Source organism: Odontesthes bonariensis, chromosome 16, assembly GCF_027942865.1.
Source record: "Odontesthes bonariensis isolate fOdoBon6 chromosome 16, fOdoBon6.hap1, whole genome shotgun sequence".
NCBI classification, from domain to species: domain Eukaryota; kingdom Metazoa; phylum Chordata; class Actinopteri; order Atheriniformes; family Atherinopsidae; genus Odontesthes; species Odontesthes bonariensis.
The window spans coordinates 8978607-9003484 of NC_134521.1; the positions used below are offsets into that span (position 1 = coordinate 8978607).

At 42.8% G+C, this 24878-nt stretch overlaps 1 protein-coding gene across 4 annotated transcripts in view; it reads right to left on the reverse strand.

Moving 5' to 3' along the window:
• The window catches only part of LOC142402157 (pecanex-like protein 3), a 29044-nt gene extending 11944 nt beyond the window's left edge, over positions 1-17100 (reverse strand). Inside the window, exons 1-27 of one of the 4 annotated variants that reach the window (XM_075487674.1) lie at positions 16792-17100; positions 15386-15875; positions 15045-15247; positions 14863-14968; positions 14569-14608; positions 14353-14448; positions 12440-14164; positions 10397-10526; positions 10008-10177; positions 9143-9200; positions 8028-8169; positions 7774-7931; positions 5242-5395; positions 4977-5009; positions 4721-4892; positions 4519-4629; positions 3324-3415; positions 3106-3215; positions 2756-2861; positions 2572-2664; positions 2326-2476; positions 1862-2006; positions 1192-1369; positions 988-1096; positions 704-833; positions 564-622; positions 275-490 (exon numbers count right to left, since the gene is read on the reverse strand). In XM_075487674.1, coding sequence (XP_075343789.1) covers positions 275-490; positions 564-622; positions 704-833; positions 988-1096; positions 1192-1369; positions 1862-2006; positions 2326-2476; positions 2572-2664; positions 2756-2861; positions 3106-3215; positions 3324-3415; positions 4519-4629; positions 4721-4892; positions 4977-5009; positions 5242-5395; positions 7774-7931; positions 8028-8169; positions 9143-9200; positions 10008-10177; positions 10397-10526; positions 12440-14164; positions 14353-14448; positions 14569-14608; positions 14863-14968; positions 15045-15247; positions 15386-15538 — 4840 coding nt within the window. In that variant the 5' untranslated portion in view covers positions 15539-15875; positions 16792-17100. Of the gene's footprint in view, positions 1-274; positions 491-563; positions 623-703; positions 834-987; positions 1097-1191; positions 1370-1861; positions 2007-2325; positions 2477-2571; positions 2665-2755; positions 2862-3105; positions 3216-3323; positions 3416-4518; positions 4630-4720; positions 4893-4976; positions 5010-5241; positions 5396-7773; positions 7932-8027; positions 8170-9142; positions 9201-10007; positions 10178-10396; positions 10527-12439; positions 14165-14352; positions 14449-14568; positions 14609-14862; positions 14969-15044; positions 15248-15385; positions 15876-16726 lie in introns of all 4 variants that reach the window. The other 3 variants (XM_075487676.1, XM_075487675.1, XM_075487673.1) reach the window with 3 other exon arrangements.
• Positions 17101-24878: the final 7778 nt, after the last annotated feature.

Genomic DNA, 24878 nt, shown 5'->3' on the forward strand with positions numbered 1-24878 from the left:
TTAACATTTTACATCCAAGTAGTATGCAGCTCTTCATATATATATAAAAATTTTATTTATTTATTTATTTTCAAACAGAGTGGTATCGGTATGGTATCGGTATCGGCCGATACTGCACAGCCAGGTATCGGGGCCAAAAAATGGTATCGGTGCAACACTAGTATGAAGCCTTGTTTTGACAGTGATTCTGTTCCCTGAGCTCAATAAAAACGACCTTCTTCCACATATCTAAGCGACTCGGTACATGCATAGAGCATCACAATCTGCTGCTGACCTCTGAACTCTAAACCCCTCAGCTGGAAGGTGACCAGGCCGTTGCCGATCTCGATGATGTGCACCAGAGCGTTGAGGTAGTCTGAGGCCAGGATGAAGCAGTCGCCCGTGCTGTAGTTCCCCCAGCGTCCCAGCAGCAGGTCTCCACACAGGCTGTGCTGCAAAGAGCGCGTCAGGTGCTCGTAGAAAATGGAGTTCAGGTTGTTGTCGTCGGCACCTTCAGGAAAAGAACAGCCAGTCATTCAGGGCATCAGACAGAGGACTTCATTAGAGGGAATACTGTGCCGTACCAGGGTTGCGGTCCAGCTGAGTGGCAAGTCTGGTGTTGGAGTGATCGACCCGCTTGGTGCTGCAAACACGACAAAGATCGGAGCTAAATTGGAATACTTTCTGTTGGGACTGCATGAGCAGCAGGTGGAATTTGACCTACTTGTAGTCGCGTTCCCAGAATTTCACAGGTCTGGTGTATGAGGTGACAAACACAGCGCTGCCTAGAACAGGGTTGAGAGGGGTGGAAAAGATGGCCGAAAAGATGGCCTGCACAAAAAGCACAGCAGAGTCTGAAGCAAGTAGTTAAGGAAAAGTTTACGAGTTTACTCTCATAAAAAAAAAATACTATTTAATACAATAAACCTGCAACAAAAAGAGGAGCTTATGAAGGTCTGCTGATGTGGAGACTACACCTGACCACAAATGTTCTGAGCTGAAGGATACGGGGCACCGCAAAAGGTTGAGCAAAAGCATGAAAGGCCGAGCCCCAGGTGATCTGCCAAGGGGCGATGTAGGTCAGCACGAAGCGCAGCTTGTACAGCAGGTCCCACATCTGAAAGCAGAAATCCAAAGCTCGTTCACATCATTCTGCGGACAACAAAGCGTTCCTGCTGGGGTAAAACTGCTCGATCTGTCGTGGGCTCCCACCTTGCTGAAGAGAATGGTCATGAAGTAGTAGTCGATTAAGAAGGTCTCGGAGAAGTGGGGATAATCGAACTGAAAGAAGAGCGTGGTGAAGCACAGCGTGACGTACTGCTGCGACGGCGTACAGAAGGACGAACGCAGCAGCTTCATGCCCGCCACCGAGATGAAGAGAGCTCGGCTGCTGAGGGGACGAAGAGAGAGATGGAGACGGGAAGATGGTCAGCGACACACACAGCTGAAACCTGAACAGGATTCTCTGCAGCCTGATAACCGAGTATTTAACCCGTCTAAAAACTGAATGAAGCCAGCATCCGCTGTTTTCACACGGAACAACGTGCTCATCATCTAAAACCAACAAATGTGGCTCTCACAGGAAACCCGAGAGAAAACCGAGGATTAAAAGTGTCACGGCTTCCCGTACTCCTCCCATCCGAAGGAAACAAGCTTGCTTCACTTAAAAGCTTTAAAGACGTTCTTTTGTCAAAATGTCAAAGATAATATATATCTAATCATCAATTATATGAGATGTTATCAAAGGGAAATTAAAGCACCAGGTTCAACACATCTAATCGACTCTTCAACATGCATTAATTCTGTTACTGAGCTCTGGAAACTGAGAGCAGTGGGACGTCGGGCCGTGAGACCCAGCTAACCAGAATGAGAAAACGCTCACTAGATGTCCAGCTCTTTGTGATTCTGGCCCACTGTTCGAGCTTCGGTGGTCAGGGAGTTGAGCACCACAGCCGGATAGATGAAATACTTCTCCACACACTGAAGCCACGCGTACAGCTTCTCGAACCACATCAGCTGAGCTGCATCTGGTGTTCAAGCAGAAAGCAGAATTATCAGGCAGAATATTCACATTTCCATATCCTCTGAAGCTGTGACATCTGTAAAGTGTGTGTAATGTGGATAATAACGGTTATATACATCTGAATTTATTCTTTGTCCTCCATTAACACCCAAACGCCTGTACTCATATATATCGGAGAGTTTTTCTGTCACTTTTCATTTACTGTAAACAACTTGCGGCAGAATGAACAATTTAAATGTTGCTCTCACACATTCTGCTCTTTATGCTGTTGGGTCTGTTTCTCAGTGTGTGACAGAAGATAAAAGGACCAGTCGGACACTCACCTCGGACCTCAAACTGACTGTACTCTTTGGAGCGGAGCACGGGGTGAGCCAGGCAGAACCACGGCAGCTGTTTGCGGAGCTGAGGCAGGAGATAGTGTGTAATGAAGCCTATAACTCCAGCCAGGATGTACAAGACGAAGCTCAGAGCAGGCTGTGGGTGAAGAGGAAGAAAAGAACATTTGCATTTACAATCTGCGCCCTGTTGTCACCCAGAGAACGGGATCATCAAACACTTTTGCAACTGACTTGAAGAGCGATGAAAACGGTGCTGGCACTGATGGCGAAGGTGATCACAGCCATGAGGGGACACATGACGAGGTCCGAGTGAAGTATCTCGCTCTGCAAAGAGACGTCGAGCTCTTATTAGAAACAACAAGAACATCTTGAATTGGGCAACATCCAGTTCAGGAACACGAGCAACGCTGATTACCACAGAGTTACGCAGCTTCTCTGGGAGAGGATCTTTGATCTCCACGGGGGGTTCTTCTGGTGTTCTGTTCTCGAGTTCTGGGAATAATTTAGACCGGACCAGCGACCTGGTTTAAAACAGTAAAACACAAAAGGTAATGAACTAAAGTGCCAGAAAAGGCTAACCTGGAACATCACTCTGTGCTGTAAAAGCAGCACGTCAACAGCAGAAGTGCTCGTCTGGTGTCAAATATTCGACTCTGAACGTTCATTTTAAGAGCTAAATTCATGGCAGAATTTCAAACTCAGGTCTCTAGTCTTCTTCGGTTGTCATGGCGACTCGTAACCGAGATACGGAGAGAAAATACTGACCACAGGATGGTGGGATCGCTGCTTTGGCGGCTCAGGTGGTAGGATAAGGCCAAGAGGAGGCCACAGAACACGGAGAACAGCACGGGAACATGGGCGTCCCCCCACGGCGCCTGATGAGAAAACAGAATTAAAATAGATAAATGTCGACATTAATTCAAACGCTACAAAAGAATCACTGAAACGGCAGCTAAAACTTGCACCCTGTATCTGAGACTCACATTAATGGCGCCGAGGCAAAATCCATACAGCAGAGCAGCCACCAAAACGCTGCGAATGAGGCTGAAGAGCGACGAGAGGGGGCTGGTGGTGGCTGAGGAGAAAGGAGAACATTCAGACATTATATGTGTTAAAAAAAGAAGCAGGAAAAACACATCAGGCAGAATAACTGTGTTGTTCTCTTGGTGGACTCTTTTCGGACTACACGACTTCCAGTTTTACACACATTGCTGCTCGTGTTATCGTGCTTACATGTGACTATCTGAAGGAGACGATAAACACGATCAGTTTCAAGTGATGTGTGCCATTTCTAACAAAAAGATTAGTGCTGGCTGAGTTAACTCGTTACTTATTTAACACTGAAATATTTGATCGCGCATTAATGCAATTTTTTAAAATTATTTTTATTTATTATTATTTTTTGGGGCTTTTGTGCCTTTAATGGATAGGAAAGTTCAGAGAGACAGGAAGCAGGGGGCAGAGAGGAACAACACGCAGCACAGGGCTGTCCGATGCGGGACTGGAACCGGGGCCAGTTGCAGCGAGGACTATAGCCTCTTGTACATGGGGCGCCTGCTCAACCCACTGCCATGGACCACCCTTGTTTTATTATTTATTTTATTATTGTAAAAGTCTGTTGCTCACAGGCTTTTATTTTGTAAAAGTCTGTTGCTGTCTGCTGCAGAACCGGAAAAGAAAGTAATCGGCGGATCCACTAAACATGGAGAAGGGTACGGAACTTTTACTCGGCCATTTTCATTTTAAAGTTCTTCCAGACGGCGGAGTCGACAGAACCAAAGTCATCTGTAAACACTGCCAAGTTGAATTCTCTTCTCACCGTAGTAGTTCCAGTCTAAAATATCCTTTAAAGGCAAAACACACAACTGATAGCAGCAAGTCATTCAAGGAAACAGACAGTGGAGCGAGGCTTCTACATAAAACCTACAGAAAGATGCTGATGTTAAAAGTGTGTTTGCACAACAAATGTTATGGCACTTTCATTCATATGGCAGCACATTTAAAATAAAACTAAATGCCAAAAGCTATACACTACTTTTGAATTCATTTTTGGCTTTTGCGTACAATTGAGATTAATCGTGATTAATCAGGGAAATCATGTGATTAATTAGATTAAAGATTTTAATCGTTGCCCAGCCCTAAAAAAGAAAGCATCAAACATGATAGATGTGATCTTACCTGATCCACCGAAAATGTGCATGTCGATCTGCTCCAGCAGACACATCACAAAAGTGTTAACCTGAGGTAGCAACCCGAACAGGAAGATGACGGGGAAACACAGAGAGAAAACTGTTGGACAAAAAGAGAAAAACACGTGTTACACATGCACTGCAGGGGCTTTAAAGCCGGTCATTAAAAAGGTTGACATATTAAAACTAACCAATCAGCATATTCCTAACACACAGGAGAAAGTGTGCGGAGAAGAAGGTGACGCCATAGAGGGAGACGGGCTGCAGGCTCCCGGAGCGCCCCGACAGATCAAAGATCCAGATCATGGCACAGCACAGGCAGAAGTACACCGGCCGACTGTACACGATGATCCAGTTGTGGCCCTGAGGAAGAACACAGAGACGGTCACGAGTGGCTGTCCAGCAGAATGAAACGCTCTCTTTCTAACATGTGAACACGGTACTCACATGCATGGGAGAGGCTGCATCTGGTTGGACACTCTAAAAGAAAAAGAAGGTTTCACTTACAGTCTGGATTATGAAACTAAAAGTAGATGCTTTTTATAGCATATGGGGGAAAAAAGAACAGAAATAAAGATGCTTCTAACTCTTTAACAATGGGAAGACGCTGCGTGGAGGACTCCAGATTAAATTTATTCTGCTGTTTACGACAGACGTGACAAACATCCACATTACATAAGACATATTTTTAGGAAATCCAGAGGTACGCCACCTTCAGTAAAGAGTACTGGCAGCTGGCAATGACCAGACAGAACTGGAAGACCCAGATGTCCCTAAAAAAGCCATGGAGCAGCAGCAGGAACCCCAGGAAGGCCACCAGGCTGGCCAGCACCACCGCAAACACATTCTCTCCCACCCGGCGGTTCCTGGCCACAAAACAGAAACCAATAAATAGTTGTGAAGCAGTAAGGTTTCATCTCCATCGTCTCCTTGCTTTCAAAATAAAATATTAACCTGTGTTTCTAACATAAGCTGTTTAAAGGTCTTTGCTTTTAATTATTAGTAAAACGAAGAGGTTGCATCATTAAGCCACATCTAAACCAGCCTTAAAATGCACCCAGGACAAGAAAATGCAGCATTTAGAAGGATAACTGTGTTAAACTCGCTGTTAAACATCGTTATGTAGGACCGTGACAGATTAGAAGTGCGCCACGAGCCATATTTCACTTGAATTGTAAGAAAATTAACACGTTTAAAACGTCCTTCTTAATTTACAGTTATGTTTATTTAGTTATTTTTTACACATGAAAGGTGTTGAGGAGAATGTGCAACTCATCTCAAGTTTATTTATAAAGCCCTTTAAAACAGCCGTGGCTGAAACAAAGTGCTGTACATGAGTAACAACACGAAATATAAAGGCATAAAACACAAGAACAATGTAAAAACAATATTAAAACAATAACAGAAACAGAGTCTCATGCTGGGTTAAAAGCCAGGGAATAAAAATGGGTTTTAAGACGGGTTTTAAAAATGGGCAGTGAAGGGGCTTGTCTTATGTGACAATTTGCACCTGATGTTTTCTACAGTTGGCTTTCAGGCGGCTGCAGGTGCTTCCACAGTTGGAGCTGTGGGGGGGTGCTGTTCTACAGTGCATAAAAGGCCAAATGTGTGTGGTGGAAGCCACTGCATTTCCTTTTCAGCCCCTAAAGAAGGAAATACGAGGAGCTGCGATGACCGTTTTGGTGTCGATATCAATAAAACACGCATCTCCACGTATCCATGGTATCGACGAGCAAGAGGGAAGCAACATGCAAGTCAGCAGGAGAAAGAAGTCTGCAGCAGAAAACGCTTCGGATGATTAGCTGCTCTGCTCACACGTCCCCTCACTGCCTGATCTTATGGTCAGTTTAATACCGGGGGTGGGAAAAAACCCTCCAACAGGCGTTTGTTCATGTATGAAAACTGCTTCAGTCGACTTTCTCTTCACAGATATACGAGTTGCTGAACATACATTAATGCCGACTCTGCAGTTCTTCATGTATTCTGCAGCCAAAAGGAAGCGGGAACTACTAGATGTTGGACCTGCTGTGACTTTCTTTGGTCATGAGTAATACAGTGATACAGAAGAATATGCTTTTCATATTCACAAATATGAAAAGCATGTGCGTATCGAGCTGTGGGGGGACTTTGTGGAACAGTCTGGAGAGAGAAATAAAACAAAGTGCAAAAAATATTTTTAAACAAGTACATGGAAGAGGAAGTATATTAATGGAGGACGATGAGGGATAAATATATGAATAGAATAGGATATTAGATTCGGTTCTTTTAGTAGGAGGCTCAAGAACGGACCGAAGTAATTCAAGTGAAAATGAAGTGTTTATTGGTAGTCACACATCAAAGCATATCAGCGCTGGGCTCAGTGGAACAGAGCTCCCGCAGGAAGTCTGTCAGACTGGCCCTGATTTCCGGTTATCATCTGTACTTATTGCATAGGTTGGACTCACATTCGACCGAGTATGATTGGACATGAGTAGGTTCAACATGCTTCGTCATATTCTCTGGATCAGCCCAAAACAATGTGTGTGTGTGAATCTGCCCTTGCTTTCCCAGGCTTTCCTAATTGTTTTGTCTTTCTACTCCTGGATCACTTTAGGTCATATGGAAAAGTACTGAGCCCTATTTCATTCATAATGTCTAAGAACAAAGCCAATTTTAACAAGGGTTAATTGTTATATTGTAATTTAATTAGTATATGGTATATATTGTATATATTTATTTATGGAGATAGTTGAATATATATATATATATATATATATATATATTCATATTTACATTTACAAGGATATTTGTGTAGTACATATTATTTTTTGATTATATATTTATTTAAATATTTAGGAAGTGTATATATGGCATATATTTATATAGGTGTATTGTAGTTAGGATATTTGCAAACTGAAGAGTAGTTAAAAAGGGGTGGGAAACTAAAAAAAGTATTGTACTTATTCCCATTCCTTTTTCGAACAATGTGTGATGTTTTGTTATGTATGAGCACTTTATGTGATTTAATTTTTTATTTAATTTTTTATTTATTTCTCTTTTTCTTTCTTTTGTATGTACAAAGTTACATACATTTTCTTTTTTATACATGTTCGAAAATAAAAAAATCTATCAATCAAATAAAAAAATCAATAAAAATAAAAAAAAAACTAAACATCAGTTACAGCACATCAACAAATGACTTTAAAGACAACCAAGGTTCTGTCCTGAAGAACCAGCGACCGAACAGAACCTCGGGTTCTCCTACCTGTCCAATAAGGCCAGAAGAGCCAGGCGATCATACCGAACCCTCAGCCACTTTCCTGGGAGCACCCAAAAGCGATAGTACTGTTTGGGTTTGGCTTTCTCCTCGATCATCAGAGTGTTTTCGTGGGACTCTTGCAGGGATTCATGATCAAGATCAAACTTTGGACGAGAAAACAAGTTGAGAAAGGGGTGATTAATCCAGAGGAAGGAACCACCTGACCTACAACCTCGACATTCAACATCCAGCCTGCTGACCTCGTGCATTTCCAGCGGCACCCTGCGCACCTGCATGCCCTGTAAAACCACCGGCCGGGGCTGCAGAATGGACAGGACCGGCGCCCCCTCCTGGACCTCAGTGGAGGTGAAGCTTGAGGACTGAGACTGCCTCTCTCTTTCCCTGCAACAGGGAAAGACATTTTCTGCTCTCAATCATGTTTTCTAAAGACAAATGAACATGTGTAGTCTTAACAAAAAGGGGAATCCAGTTAGCAAAACCACAGCCATTATAACGAACAGCCTTGCCACTCTCTATTAAGCCCCATTGTACCGGCTTTTTGGCTCCAGTTCCACCAGAATTCCACTGGGGGCGTCGGTGGAGACCAGAATGAATGGGGCCCAATGGAGCTAGATGCTACAAATGGTCAGTTTCACCTAAGTCTCCTCAAGAGCGCTCAGATTTGAATGTAGTTTCTGAGAGCTCAACATGGGTTTCAAGTCAAAAGTCTACTGAACGAGTACATATATCCCTTTGATTTCTTACAGGTTGGCTTCTTGTTGTCCACCACGCGCTAGCATTGTGCTAATGACAGCTGGTCGACCGGCGAAAGAATGAACTACGACCAGAGGCACTGCTTGACAGCTGGCTCCATACCAAGCGACAACAGAATTAAGATGGACTTTTCCGCTTACGTTACCACAGCCTAAGAATCTGTGATGTTACCACACATTCTCTCTTACTACAGCTCTTCCTTGAAAACGCTGCTGCCTTTGAGACCAACAACAAGCAGGATTGTTGCCGTAAAGCGGCATCTCTGGTCGTAAGCTATGTATGACGTCATATACACTTCAAATCCTTTTTTTAAGCAAATGAGTGGCTCTAAAAATCTAAAACTCAGCCATGGGTATTTTCTAAACACCCTCTTTCGAAAACAACATTCGAATTACTAGAGAAAAAATTATATCTTGAGATAAGGGCACGAAAGGGCGTATAGCTCCATTGGACTCCATTCATTCTGGTCTCCAAAATTGAGCGCCCCACGTGGAAAAAGGGTGGAACTGCAACCAAAATCGCCTCGTTGGAAACCGGAAATGCGCCGTGAGTGGCGTATCTGTACTATTATAGAATCTGTGGTAAAACCGCTTTAACTCACTGGACTGGGTCCTCATAACCACCTCCGGCAGGTCCAAACGTGTAAGACCTCTTCACTCCTGTTACGCCACAAAGAAAACTCAAATTGAACACAAACTAAAGAATAAAGAGTACACTTTGTTTACTGTTTACGGCATAAACTGAACAAAGAAGAGAATAATCCACAGAATAAGATACGAGATCAACCGTAAAAAATTAAAAGAAGGAATTGGGAGGACACCTTTTGAAGAGCGTACATTAATGGCTGTAAAGCACTCAAAACAGATATTTTTACGCAACAACTGATCCTCCTGGTTTCATACGTTCAAAATATTAAATAAAACTGTGATTAGTGGCATTTTTTTATGACACAGAACATGCTTTTCTAAAACAAATACCTGCATAAGATGCGGTGTGTCAAAAGGTTTAGAGGGTTCTGCTGCCAGTGGCTTAAAGAGAAAACAATCCAAGCAGAATTCCACTGGAACAAAAGCTCTGGGGCTGATGTCGGGTAAAACACTTAGGTGGGTGGGGCAGTCATTACCAGGTGAACTTTCCTCATTGCATCAATCAAAGCAGGTTTGATGAGGACGGGTCCATTTTTTAGGAGGATAGAGAAACACATCAGCTCAGTAACATGGCCAGAAAACGGCCTGAATCTCAATCGGATTAAAACTTTAAAAAATAATGGTCCATTAAAAGGATCTACCCTGTAAAGATAAAGCTGGAACCTGATTCAGTTTTTTGTAAACGTCTGCCTGAGCGAACTAAAGAGACGAATCCCATCTTAAACCCCCGTCCTGAGCAAGGCATGAGGCGGAGGGCCACAGTGGAGAGGAGGAACTCCTTAAACAGGAGGAAACGTCAAATCAAAGCCACCGACTCACCACTCTCGTCATAGAAATAGTGCACCGCCCCCTCCGATGTGTCGTCGAAGGTGGAGGCCTCGTGGATGCCACTGCGGGGCAGGAGGAGCGAAGAGGCGAACTGTAAGGCCGAAGGCAGCGTGCGGGTGCGGGAATGGGAGGAGGTCCGAGCCCGCTGGAGGTCCTGGAGACTGTAGGCGAGGGACAAAATGTAAAATACTGGCTTCAAATGGAAAGTGCTGCTAAAGCTTGTATGTTTCAACGTGTGGTACTTCCAGTAAATTCATCCTCACACTGGCAGAGAAGCTCTTCTAATTTAACACTTCAGATTGTGTGATGCCTAAGGGCAAAATAAGAAAAGCTGGAGCAAGACATCAGCTGGAATCACTACTCGTGCTTTGTTGGCTGACCTGGGAGGGGATCCCATAGTTGATGGAGGTGGTGTAGGGTTGCTCCCAGCATTGTGTCTCCTGCGTATGGCCTGGGTCCTCTTCACACTGCTGACCGACTCGTGTTTGCCTCCGTCCTCTGGAGCCAAGGCTGGAGAGAAGTTAGCAGTTACATCAATGCACTGCTTTACATTACAGGGTTACCCTAACCCTACGCAACACAAGGAACAATCGAATCAAAGCTGGCCGAAGACATACAACAATAACAGTGTGGATATGCAAACCAAACACTGACAAACAAGCAGTGTGAATGGAATAAATCTAGAATTTGTCACTTGGTTGCAAACTTTAAAGGCCCTTTAATGTCTAAGGAAATAAAATGATCGTCTGCTTCCCTATTTCCAAGTCTTTACATCGGCTCCCGGTCAGATACAGAACAGATTTTAAAGTTCTGCTGCTTGTCTACAAATCACGGAAGAGTAGAGTATAAACCCAGCAGAGCTCTGAGATCTGCTAACTCAGGTCAGATAGTGGAGCCCAGAATTCAAACTAGACACGGTGAAGCAGCTTTTAGCTGTTATGCTGCTCACAACTGGAACAAACTACCAGCAGAACTGAAATCAACTGTGAGCACTTTTAAATCCAGGTTACAAACATTTCTCTTTCAGTGTTCTTATGGTTGAGTTTATATTGTTCTTTTTTCCCCCTCTTCTTTGATTGCTTTTAACTGTGTTTTAATTTTCATTCTATTTTTTTCTCTTTAAATTGCTTGTTTTTATGCTGTTCTTTTAAATGCCTCGTCTTTATGTAAAGCACATTGAGTTGCCTGTGGTATGAAATCCGCTATATCAATAAAGATACCTTGCCTTGCCTAAATATCAAATGACTAAGTAATACCAGTTTTAACCAGTTATATGATCACTAACCCTTCCTGCAATAACTACAGTTATGATTCAAATGAAGCTACAGGGAAGACTGAAACTTAAAAATAGTGATATATGTTGGAGATCTAATAGAAAGGCGGGAACTCTGGTGCATATGTTATATGAAAGTGACAAAACCAGTGACATGTGGAATGCAATAATTTTGTTCTTGAATAAGATGTTTGGTACGCACTTGACCAAAAACCCTTCATTGTGTCTTTTGGAATGCTTCCAAATAATATTCAAATGTCAAAACGCCGAAAATCATGGTGCCGTTTAGCTATGATAACAAGGTGCAGGATAACTTTACTCCACTGGAAATCTCCCGTCTTGTCCACTTTTAAGGAGTGGATAGAGGTTCTAAGCTCAATGGCAAGCTATGAGCGTGTCATCAATAGAGTGGCTGGGAGGGAAGATCTATTTAATGAAGTATGGGGCCCTTTCCGAGCCCAACTGCTGGATATGTAAGGATGACACTACCTACCTCTGCATATATATATATATATATATTTTTTTTTCCAGGTACAGGATATGTATGCTATGTGGACTTCCTAGGGTGTTGTGTTTTAGTTTTGTTGATCTAGGTTTTGTGTTGTAAGTCTGGCTTGATGATGTGTATGTTGTTGCTGGACTGTAGTTTTTTTTTTTTTTTGTTTCATTTATCTGTTTGTTTGTAAAGAAAAAAATAAGACTGGGCAGATACTGAAAAAGAATGCATTGTTTGCTATTCTTACCATGTAACGGTAATAGCTACTGAGTAGCATTGTAAATACTGTTTATTGTTTATTCTATTTTTGTACATATCGATATTTTTATTCTTATTTTATTTTTTTCCCTATCTTATTCTTATTAATCTTTATTTTCCTGTAAATAAGAGCACTGCAACAAAAGAATTTCCCGCAAGGGATTAATAAAGTTATTCTGATTCTGATTCTAATGTAACAGTTAGTTTTTTGCATCTGAAAAAAAACCATCAGTAAAAAAAAAAAAAGAAGCTACAGGCATGTGAGAGATGAAGCACAAAGAAATAAAAGCAGGTGGGGAATTATTTTAACAAATCTTAATTAGCTGGATATTCAGAAACAGAAGAGCGTGCATCTGAAACACACATTTTGAACCGCTGACTGTCAAACCAGCTTACCTCCGCCAACAGCTCCCTCTTCTATCAACTCTCCTGCCCTCCATCCCATCTGGTTGCCGGTCCAAGACCCTCCGAGAGAATCCAGCCGGTGATGGTGGGCTCCGGGGAAGCCATCGGTGTGTATAGTGCGGGCTTCCAGGTCAGACTTGGAGATGGTAAGCGTGCGGGGTGCAGGGGTGGAGGTGGATGGCATGGTGAGCAGGGTGGAGGGCGCGGCCGCTGCGTTGCTCTGGCCTCCGCCTGCCCCATCCATACTTAGCACTCTGGCGTGGGTCTTAGCACTAGCTGTGCTTGAGGAGCGCTGAGCAGCACGAGGATGGGAGGGGCCAGCGGATTCGGGTAACTCCCCCTCCCTCGGAGCAGGCAGCTGGGCGGCGTTGGGGAGAGGGGACGTAATGCCAGTGTTAGCGAGATCTGGGGAGTAGCAGGAGGTAGAGGAACTCGAGTCGTCGTCGTCGTCATCGTCGTCGTCTGAGCTGTATCGCCGCTGAGAGCCCAGACTAGAACCGGCGCTCATGTCACTTCCATCGTCTTCGTCGCTAGAATCCTCAAACAAACTTTCACTGTAAGCTTTGGTGCCCAGTCGGTTGCGTACTGGGATGTAATCTCTGTGTTGTCTGTGATTGTGGTGACGCCTGTAAGAGCCACAGTCAAAGCTGCTGCTGCCGGCTCCGGCTCGCCTTCGTGGAGCTTTCCTTCGGCCCGGCCTGTGGCCCATGCTGCTGCCGCTGGCCCGCAGCTTTAAGTCTTTAGGGCGCACGACCTGCTGGGCCTGGAGAGCAGGCTGGTCGGACAGTAAGAAGGGCGCAGAGGATATGGGCAGAGCAGGCTCAGAACACACCAGACCCAAGGCCAGCCCTGAAGGCACTGAATTGGCCTGCCGAGGTGGGGGTAGAGGAGGAACTGGGACACTTCTATCTAAATCACAAACCTCTGAGCGACCACTACTTGAAGGGGAAGAGTTCTGTAGAGGGGGGTGCTGTGCAATATCAGAGGGCATAGGAGGCAAATCCTCTCCCTCAACAAGCGTCCGGTCCAGCCCCTGGCTGATGGAGAATTCTTTGGAAGGAGAGCGCAGTAACACGCTGTCTGACAGATTGTCAGTGTCGCTGCCACCCTGTCCTGTTGTATCCTCTGTGATGTTGACAGAATTAGAACCCATCGCTGGTGCTGAGGCAGACGCATGTCCCTCTGCAGGCCATGGTTGACTAAAGGAAGGACTTTCCAGCTGAGTGGAGTCAGTTTTTTCACTGCGGTAGCTGCTTACGGTGCTCAGGGTTTCACGGTCTGTGGTGGCTCCACCTGCACTGAAACAACTGTCTGTGGATCCGGCAGCGAGCGCCACCCCACTGCGGCTGCCCGGGTGCTCGGTCCCCGGTGCAAACGCCCCCGGGTCGAGGCCTAAACCCAGGAGATTTTCACTCAGCTCCTCACTTAGGCTGCTCTTTATCAGAGGGCTAAGGGGAGTATCTCCCAGACTCTCAGATTCAGCAGAGGGGCCAAGTGGAGAATAAACTCCCAAGCCATTGCCCTCAGGACTCTGATGAGACAACTGCTCTGGTAACTCGTCCAACTGTTCTTTCTCGCCTCCATCCTCTTGACTTGAAGGTGAAGGGGGGATAGACAGGCAGTCTCCAGGCTCTTCAAGGCCAGGTACTCCCATGAGACCAGTGAAATCCCCTCCAAGAGCAGCAGCAAGGCAGGACTGGACCACGCTGGGAGCCCCTGTGCAGTAAAACGGCAAAAGTCAGACGGAATTGCACATAAAAAAAAAAAAAAACTGTAACAAGAATCCTCTCAAATCTCCTTCTCAGGACACACAATCTCAAAGAGATTTGTATGCATGTTCTGCTTTGCTTTTAGGCTGAATTGCTTCCATCCAGGCAGGATAAGACAGTACTGTACAAACTTACTTAAGGTGTCCTGGGAACTGTGACGTAGAACTTCACGGTGGGCTGATGTCACAATCACATTATTGCTTCCCTGTTCCCGTACCAACTCCTTTATGTCTGAAGTAAAAGGTATAAAAACATCACTTAAAAACGTGAACAAACTGGGAATTAATGACGTAAGGACAGTTTGGGGAAATAACAGAGTATCAGTTACTAGTTTAAAACTCAGTTACTTACCCTTTCTGCCTCCTGCATCTTCCAACTGGGGCATGAACTCCTAAAGAATGAAGCAACATCTTTTACTTTAATGAATAAAACCAGTTCTTGTTAACAAGGCCACGACACCGCTGGGATACAATCAAAACATCTGCCATGAAAACAGATTAGCAGTGAACTTGAAAGCCACACTAAACTGCTGTTGAATGTATATTTGATGCATTAAATAACAACTTTTACATCTTCTTAAAAGAGGAGTTGGAGAAATGAATGAATGAAGACTGCCTGCAGCTACTAAGTGTGCAAACGTCTCACCGACACCTGGTTCAGTCCAAACAGAGAGTGCTGGGAGCTACAGCGCACCGGAGGGGTTGAGCTAACCTTCCGAAACACAGTCATCTCTACACCGACATGACTATCCCTGAAAATAGATTGAACTGATTCAGCATTTGAAAGCATCATAAAAGCATAACTTTCCTCCAAAAAAACTTTGTTACCTATGTTGAGTCCCATCATGAGCTCCTGAGTCTCCTTCTTCTATCCTTTGGGCATCAGCTGTGAGGGAGGCCTGCTTCTTCTCCACAATCTCACCAAGGTCGAACATGGTGTGAAGCCGGTAGTTCACCACCTTTATGGCGGTGAAAAAGACCGCCACCACAGCAGAGTACACGCCCGCCACCACCAAACTAGAGGGAAGGGCCTGAAAGGGAATAAAATGCATCATTATTACATTATTTCTCTGTGAAGTCAGACAAAAAAAAAAGGATAAATCTAGAGCGAAACATTTGAAAAAGCACGGTGGTATGAATCAAGTTCCTGCTATGAAAAATGTCCTCACCATGTATAGGAGAAAGGGGAAGGCCAGGAGAAATATCCACAGGTAGAGGTGGAAGCAGTTGGAGAACGTGCTCTGATGGGGGTCCACATACCAGCCTCCTGTGAGGGAAGCCCACACACCTTGTCGCAATATCTGAAGAGCTTGAGAGCCCATCTCCACCTTTAGGTTCAACCGAAGGCTGTAATGCTTCCTCCAAGGCTGTAGCTCAAAAAACCGTGCCGCAGTTTGAGCTACGGTGTCTCGTGTCTATGATGGCACTTCCATTGGGGATGGCATAGTGACCAAGACTGTTTCATTAAGGACAACAGTTCTGTGTTGTGGATTTGTGTATATTTCAGTGGAGGGTGAGAGTCCTTGCATATTCCTGTGCCAGTATGTGTACCCTTCCTGCACCGGTGTGGCTACACTCTAGCCTAATCCTTGGTGGGCAATCAGGAGTGGGACTTTTTGGCACATTGGTATCCCTCTGAACATACGAAAAATCATTCATCTGTAAGACAAATTAGAAGGAGTTACTCTGAATATGTAGGCTACACTTGGAGCATTACATTCAGTGGCAAATAAATGGATGCTGGGTAGTAACCCAATCTAAAAGTGAAACAAAAATCCTTCAAGTGAGTAAGAAGAAATCTTCCAGGATGTAGAGTTCAGTTGTTGAGATTGTTTCTCTTAGAACAGAAGAACTGTGCATGGTTCCCTCCTGCCTTTCAACCGGTCTTTAAGTAATTCACGTAGTAACAAGACAAACTGCAGTCATCATTTGATCTGCTTAAGCAACAGCATGAAAATGACAATAAGCTGACACTAGCACAAAATGATTAAATAACAAGCAAATGCCTGCTCATCAAACAAAAGAACATTCCTGACATATATTCTAAATTTCTAGCAGGACGAGAGCTTGACAACTCTTCGTTTTCACGTCCAGGCCAGCGCTGTGCCAGCTAGATTAAGTTATAAGATTTACATTAGCAAGCTAACAGGCAATTTAGCGTAGCTCATGGAAATCCCAATGCATTTCTTCAAGCTAAACGTCAGCATGTTCAGCCACCAATTACTTCAGAGGCCTTGTCCTTGTCGGATACAATGAACGATAAGATAAATACATTGTTTTAAACTGGCTGACAGACGTTAAGCAACATTATTGTCCCTGATGCTAGTTACCAGCTAATGCTAGGCCGCACATATAAGCAGTATAACCTGGGTAACGTTCCAACCGTTAGCGACATAAATGGAACACCCTCCTAAAAGAAGATAGCTTTACGCTAATAGTCGGTCGGTTGGTTAACGTTTATAGCTGATGTTAGCTCAAGTTGGGTTGACAGTATTAATAATTATGCTCACAGTGACTTGCTTTCCGATTCTAGGTCCCAGCATATCTTATAGTTAGCATTAGCTGTCCAGCTTGCCTCATATCCTCCTTCCGCATCGAGTCCTTGCAAAATCTCAGAGCTTTCCTTCTCAGGATGCTAGCAACTAAGGCAATCGGGCAGTTCAACTGTAGCTTCACTGTGTGTTGTCGCCCGCTAACTTATCATTGTTTTCTCAAAGTCGACCGTCCTCTTTGGCATTAAAAGGCGGGTAGACGTGTAGCGGGAGCATCGGTCCCATCTCATAATAAACGACAGCTGTTTTCTTGGCAAAAAAACGGAGCCTGTGTAAAAATGTTTCAACGAGCTAGCTCACTGAGTTGCTAGCTCAAGCTAACAACTAGTTGACGCACGCACGTACGTACGCACGCGCGGACGCTCACTGCGGCCAAGCGAGAGAGGGAGAGATACTCCCATAGCGCTGATTGGTCAGCTGCGGTGACGTCACGGAGATGACTTTGTAAATAAAATAATATTTAAAAGATGATCGAAATATAAGCAGCAGCTACAATGCTAAGGTAGCTTTGAGGTACACAACAGAATGACGTTGAACTAAGCACAACAACAGAAGCAAAACACAAACTTAATTACTGAAAATAGACAGATAATTAAATGAATAGATAAATCACAACAACATTCAGTTTATCTTATCTGTCAAATGAAAAAGGAAATCTGTAAAACTGTAAAATATGTAAGCTTTAAAACCCAAAGAATGCCCTGAATTGTAAGTGTTTGGGGACATTTTATTGTTGCTGTGTTATTAGTCCTGTTCTGCCACGTTTTGCAGCTCACGCCCACTGTAGAAAACACTGTAATACAATCCGTGGCCTGTGGGTTTTCAGCAAGGTTGTTACCGAATATGCAGAAAATGTAAATACATTTTGCATTTACAGTAAACCTTAACAGTATTTTAACACCTCCACCCAGATTTTTCTGTTTACATCAACTACAAATAGATCTGCAAACGCAGAGCTGAGAAATAAGGATATATTATATCAAAAACACAATGCCCCATATCCTACAGTTCCTCGTGATCTCAGCAGAGGGGGGTCAAACAACACAAAACGTGTTCTGATAACAAGATACTTTGCTTTTACACTTGATTGGTACTGTAAACTGTTCATTAAACACACGGTACTTCCTCCTCCTTACTACGAATGACTGTGTGCTGCCGGAGGAGCTTCACCTGCTTCCTAAGCCGATGCGGGAGGGCAAGGAGGGCATTGTCCCCCCTGGTGGTCAAAAGAGTTAATTACTGTGTTCCCAAATTAATTACAAAATATATAATACAATGAAAAAATATATATATATTTATAAGTGATATAAAGCGCACAGTGACAGTAAATACATCAGACCCCCCGCCAAGAATCTCAAGCTCCCTGTGGTTAGAAGCACATATTCAGAAGAAAAACAACAAACCTTTTGCTCAGAAATGCATGTCTTAATATAAATAATGCCTTCATTTGGTGTTGATAGCTTTAAACCCACATATTCTTGCTGTTTTGGTCTCATTTATTGCATTAAAATTGTTTTTATTCAGTATTGTATTAATAGGAAACACATTATGGTTGTGAAGAAATGTAGATTCTGTACAAATGGGATGTGCCACATGAACTCAAGTTGCTGAATCTCCTGTGTGGAGCCAGTTTAAGGCCCCTTATCTCCTGAAAAACATCAAATTTTATCACACAGAAGCCTTGTTTTTGTCTAAGGAGCAATCATTCAAGTTTCATTGTCTTTCTGTTATCAGTCCGTGATAATTCAGGGAAACAGTCACTTTCTCATCAGCCTTTCACACTGAGGCACCTTTAAATAAAACAGATGGTTGAAGTGAAAACCACTTAATCGCAACCATTTAATGTTGTTTACCACCGTCACGTTATTGCTCTGAAGTTCAAACCGAGCATCAGGATGGGGAAGAAATGGGATTTAAGTGACTTTGAGCGTGACCTGGTTGTTGGTGCCAGACGCTCCAAACAAAGAGGCAGCTGGGATAGAATAGAAATAGAATAGAAAAATACTTTATTCATCCCCCAATGGGGGAAATTCAAATTAGTCAAGTAGCTCAAAAAAATTATTAATATTTACAATGATTGTATATTAACAACAACAATAATAACACCAATTCTAGTAAAAATACTACTACTAACTAATAATAATTTTAAAAAATGACTAAATAAACAAATAAATAAAAAAATATGTGTAAATACAGATAAACACATGTATCCATAATCAAAAGCTTAGTATATTTCTAGCCTAAGAATGAATAAATAGAATTCTTGGACAACAAGCAACACTTTGCAGCCTTTTTCTAGGTTTACATGAAGCTTGTGACACAGTGAATCCTACAATGTTAAAAGTTATTCAGACCTATTAGTGCAGGACTACGTCAGGGCTCAATGCTGGGACCACTGACTGCCTTTCATCACATATATTCATTATACTCACCGGCCACTTTATCAGGTACACCTGCATAGGCGGCGGGTGAACCCGACATTTGGCAAGGCACCGAAATCGACATTTTATTTTTTTTTAACCAAAAATGGCGTAAAAATGAGTTATTTAGCATAATTAACAACAACAACACAAGGATTCTGTTTCAAAATCAAAAAGGAGGACATGACGGTGACGGTGTGGAATTAATTTCCAAGACTAACAAGTGTCCTGAGTGTTCCTGTTTCTGTAACTTGACTGAAATATTGTTCCCATCACGTACTCCATTGCTGGTAAAAGCAGGATCCTTATAGCCACTGTTGCACTGAAAATGTCTGCAGGGGAAACGGGACACAGCATCTGCTCCTTTGCTGTATTCTAGAAAACTTGGCCAGATTACTCTTAAGACATGGGGGGAAAGAATCATGGAGAAACTGTTTAAAGGGCGTGGCCGTAGCGACGCCTCAAAGTTCGATGACTCGCCATTACTCGCTACAAAAAATGAAGTCGCTTATAACTCCCACATACATTATCAAATCTGTCCCAAACTTTACCAGCCTGAACGTGCACATATAATATATAATGAGTTAGAAATGATAAAACCATATTTCCATACATGTTTTAAACTGGAGTACACTGTGGTGTGGAGGCATCATTTATAATATAGTGTAAAACAAAAGCAATAATGTAACAATAATAGTGGGAAAAAAATAAAAGAAGGCGGCACATAAGAGATAAGACAGATGAAAGATATATATATATATATGTTTTTATTTATGTACATTTCTTACTGACGTATATATATATTGAGGTGTTGATTTCACATGTGTTGATGTGTTGATGGCGTGGCCCCGGTTGGAGTTATTCTAACTGCTCCTCTGCTGCTGCTGGAGATTCTCATGCTTGTCCTAAGGGAGACAGAGAGTTTTTACAGAGTCGCCTCAATGAATTTCACTACTAAAAATAAACCAAAACCTGTCTCTGTGATCAACAAACTCGTTACATCTTTTCGAACATTTCAGTTTAGATTGTTCAGACCGACAAAGGTTTCTCCTGCCAAGAAGGATCACTATTTAATTTTTACCCTAAAACTGTGTCAGAATAATCCTGATGTGCACTAATGTCAGTAAATGTATTCTAACCTTTTCTGTACCTGAGGTTGCAATGAGAGGTGGTGATTTTTCTAAATTTGGAACTACTTAAGGAAAGTACCAAGAGCTGAGAGACTGATGTGATTGTACTTTCATGATGGTAGTTTGTAAGCATATTTAGATTTTTAGAGTAAATTCTTGACAGAAAATCTCAATTAAAGTGTGAATTTGTGTGCTGGACTGCAGCTAGCAGGTCCATCTTTCACGTTCAGTTGGCCTGATCTCTCCAGTCTACCTACCTCCTAAAAAAACTAAAGTTCCAGGTTTGTTAAAAATAAAATCAGTCGTAAAAGCATCACTGCTGTTTTGCATTCGTTGCAGTTATACCTCATTGCTCTCCTGGAGCGCTTGCATGATGGAGGCCCCCACCAGGTTCGCCAGCACAAACTGGGCCACAACGACAAAGGTGGCAAAGTAAATTGGTGAGACCCAGAAGAGGTAAACCCTCAGGTTCCATGAAGACCTTGTGGCAACAGGCGCTGTACAGGCCACAAGCACAACTAAAATAGTCTCCAATGTGCAGAGGGCATCTGGAAAGGCTCCAGAAGCCTTGGGATCATGTTCTGTGAGGCAGTGAAACCAAACTGGAACGCTGTATTTTCCCACACATGCACCTTTGTTCATGTTGTTCCAGGGCCCAACAACTTCCACTCAAAGCGACCCTACCAACATTGCTGGGGAAGCCTCTGCATCGACCCGTACGAACTGGAGTGACGTGAGTTTGTGAGAGTAAAGAGTTAAAGTCTTTAAGCTCAAGGGAAGATTTCCCAAGGTTTCATAAATGATAAAGCGACATGACGGAAGCCGCTCCGGGGTTTAAAGAAGTAATGCAACATTTTGCTGCACTGGAAAAAGTCTTACCAAGTATATTTGTCTCATTTCTAGTCCAAATATCTCATTACACTTAATATAAGACACAACTGCCTAACAAGTGCCATTTCAGCCAGATATAGGGACTTGTTTGAAGACAATACATCTGGAATATCTTGTTAAATGAAAAAGTCTTGAAAACAAATTGTTTTGAGTCGGATTTCATATGAAACAAGCTTTTTTTTTACATTTGAAGAGGTTTTTCAGCTAATTTCAAGATCACTTTTATCTCAAAATTCCTAAATATCACATCTTATATCAAGAAATCTTTTCAAGCCGATTTTCACTGGTTCCATTGGCAGATTTTTTGGCAGACCCCACCCCCCCACCCCCGCTCCTTTTTACCTGCCGCCTCATACAGCTTTCCCCCCTTATGCACTTAGAAAATACAGTAGTAATATTACGGATTTTTTTTAATGTTACATATTATATCAGGTGATCTCTGCTTCTCTCCCTCATCTGCACCTTTCTGTTCCACATTCTCCTTTGTGGTGATTAACTCACCATGTCTGCCTGAACTAATTTTCGCAAAAAAGAACACAATGAAAGATGGTCATCAGAAATTCAAACCGTCATGGTATATAGGTTTTTGTTGCCTCCCTAATGTAAATATTCCTACCTGATGTCATCACTTGTCTCCTCTATCACTGACCTCGTGTCTGTCTCCTTCACCCTCTCTGTGGCATTCAGCACTAAGTCATATGGTCAAAAAAGCATTATATAGTAGTTGTAAAAATTACAGATCTTAATGCAGTTTTTAAAAATAATGTTTACACGTTATTGCTTGGGATTAAGTAGCTGTTCCCTCACTTCCACCTGCATTAGACCAACCTGGTGCCTTCCCCAGTCTGTCCTGATTCTTCCTCTGTCATCTTCTCTTCCTTCTCTCCATCCTCACAGCTGAATGACATTCATTTTGTGTTAAGTAGGTTTAAAAATACAGCAGTCAAACCACAATAGAAATTAAACTTTAATTTAAATGATCTCCTTGTTGGATAACAGTTACTGACTGGACATTTCATCTGATCTGACTTACCAGATACATCACAACACACACCACTGTAGTGATATTGAATAAGACATTTATACCAGGACTCCCTGGCAGAAGAGACAGCCTGGCCAGGCCTGCCTGACAATCCTGGCTAAATAAAGGAAAAATAAAAAAAAAATAAAATAAAAAATACTCAAGTGTCCCTCTGCCAAAAAGGTTGGTAACATGGGTCACCAACCTTTTTGAGTCTAAGGGCTATAGTGACACTGAGGACTAATTTGTCTGATATACACATAAACGTGTACAGCTCATCTTTAATTAAAGAATCAATAATAATAATGTACATATGAGTGAATAAATTAAATTAGTTAAAGAATCAATAATAATAATGTACATATGAGTGAATAAATTAAATTAGTTAAAGAATCAATCATAATAAATGTACATGAGTGAATAAATTGCAGCACTGAGAGCTAAAAGCGTTGAAACATAGCTGGGAACTGCCGCCACAACAGTTTAGCTTTCCTGTTAATATTTCCTGACTTTTATTTCGGTCATTCTTACACTTAGTGTGTGGATATGTGTGTGTGTGACAGGCGTATGTATCAAATATTCATAAAAATACGAATCAAATCGCGTCAATAGGGGAGGCAACATTTAATAGCCAAATATGGGACGATTCCATATTAGGCTAGCTTTAGCTAACCTGAATATTTACTGTCCTGCTAAGTGCTAACACACTGACGGTACTTACCTGCTATCTTTCAACCACATTGAAAGGCTTTTTTTCATAACGCCAACATTTTTATCTTTCTCCCTTTTCCTTTTTGCGCCCCGGATAGCTTTTTCTTCTGCCGCTCCATCTTGTTGTCAAGTGCACAACGAGTGGTACTCCAAGATTTCAACAAAAAAAACAAACAAACAAAAAAAAACGCGCCTGAGTGCGTCTCTAGGGGCGTGTTCACAGCCACCTGTGTGGGAAGGGAGAGCGATAGGAGGGGAGGTGAAGGAGCAGAGGGGCGCCTAATCAGTGCTGTTCCCCTGTTTTAATGCTGTTAATTATAGAAAATGCCTACTAGAATTTTTTTTTTCTAGATTTCTAGGTGTCCCTCCACCACAGACAGAGGCTACTCGTCAAGTCCAATGAACTCCATAAGCGTTTTTGTTATAGCCCTCCACCTTTTAATGTCCCTACGGCTCCAGGCGTTTAAACGTTTCACTGACGGTTGGGGTTTGTTTTCCTCGCGCTTGTTTTTCATAAAACGGTCGCCGGTAAGTTACGGCACGCGCGGGAAAGAAAACCGTTTAATTCATATAAATGTAAAATAAATCTCATTGATAATTTCATATAAAGTCGCGCGGAGAAAAACAGTCACGGGTAAAAAACAAAAAAAAGTTTTTTGTTTTTTTTTTAAATATGCGATCGGCTTTTCTGATCGGCACTTCCAGAGCCCACCGATCAACCTGTTTAGGGTCTATATCGGCCGATCGATCGGAGCATTCCTAGTTTTTGTTGAAGATAAACTCAGAAGCAGCCCTGACAGCAGGGTGACATTCATCCTCTCACCACACCCCTTAATGCTGAAACATCACTCTGAATCCTGCTGATCAGCCGTAACGGCTTGAGCGCGTGACCGACTCCGAAGTTGACACCGAACGCGGAAACGACCGGTGTCCAACATCCTGAGAAGACAGTTGCAGACAGAAACAAGAGGACACGTTTAATTTTGTGTTCTTTCATCGACTTTGATCTGAGCCAAGGAGCATCGGTTTGTGGCTGCAGCTTTTCATCAGTGATGAAAAGAATACGGAGCTGACGTGAGAAATAGTGGGATACTGACTGTCCGCAGGCGATAATCACGTCCATTTTGTTCCAGTTGTCTGCGAGGTAGCTTCCTCGGTGGCCGTAGACGCCTTGGGCGACCATTATCTCGCAGAGAAAGTACCCAAAGTCAAGGCTTTTCAATACCTGGTTGGATACAATAAAAAAGAAATGCACAAGATCAATGGGTGAATATATCATCACTGAAAAACAGAACACTGAAATCTCGGTTGTACCCGCACAGAACTGAGTTCTTTGAGTTCCCGCCTCTGCAATGCATGCACCACCACGCGCGAAACTACCAGGGTGGCACGGGGTGGCAGCCGCCACCCCTTAAAAGGGGTCTGCCACCTCACCTGCCACCCCAGTCAAACAATACCAACTGATGATTTATTGAATAATTATTGTTAATATCGTTTTAAGACCAAATCAAATGCAAAACAATCTGAAATCGGTGTCAAATTGCAGAATGTTACATTTGAAAAAGAAACACATGGTTGCATCCATATCGCAGCATCTCTTTGCCTTGACGTGGAGTCAGTGCAGACACAAGCTGTCAGATGGAGCCTGTAACATGCATCAAAGTGTAATATGGTTTCGAAACGTTTATAATTCCTCATAGATGGAAGGCGCTGTACAAAATAAAAGTATTATTATTATTATTTTCAAGCCAGTTAACAGACATCCCAAGTCTCCCGGAAGTTCCGGGAGTCTCCCTGATATTGATAGTTAATCACGGATGCCCGCGAGCCATTTTAGACTATGCGAGGGAGTGGTTTTTTTTTTTTTGTTCAATGCGAGTGAGAGCTGCAGGCAATAAAATAACTCGTGCACCATGAGCGTTTCGACTGCATCCTGC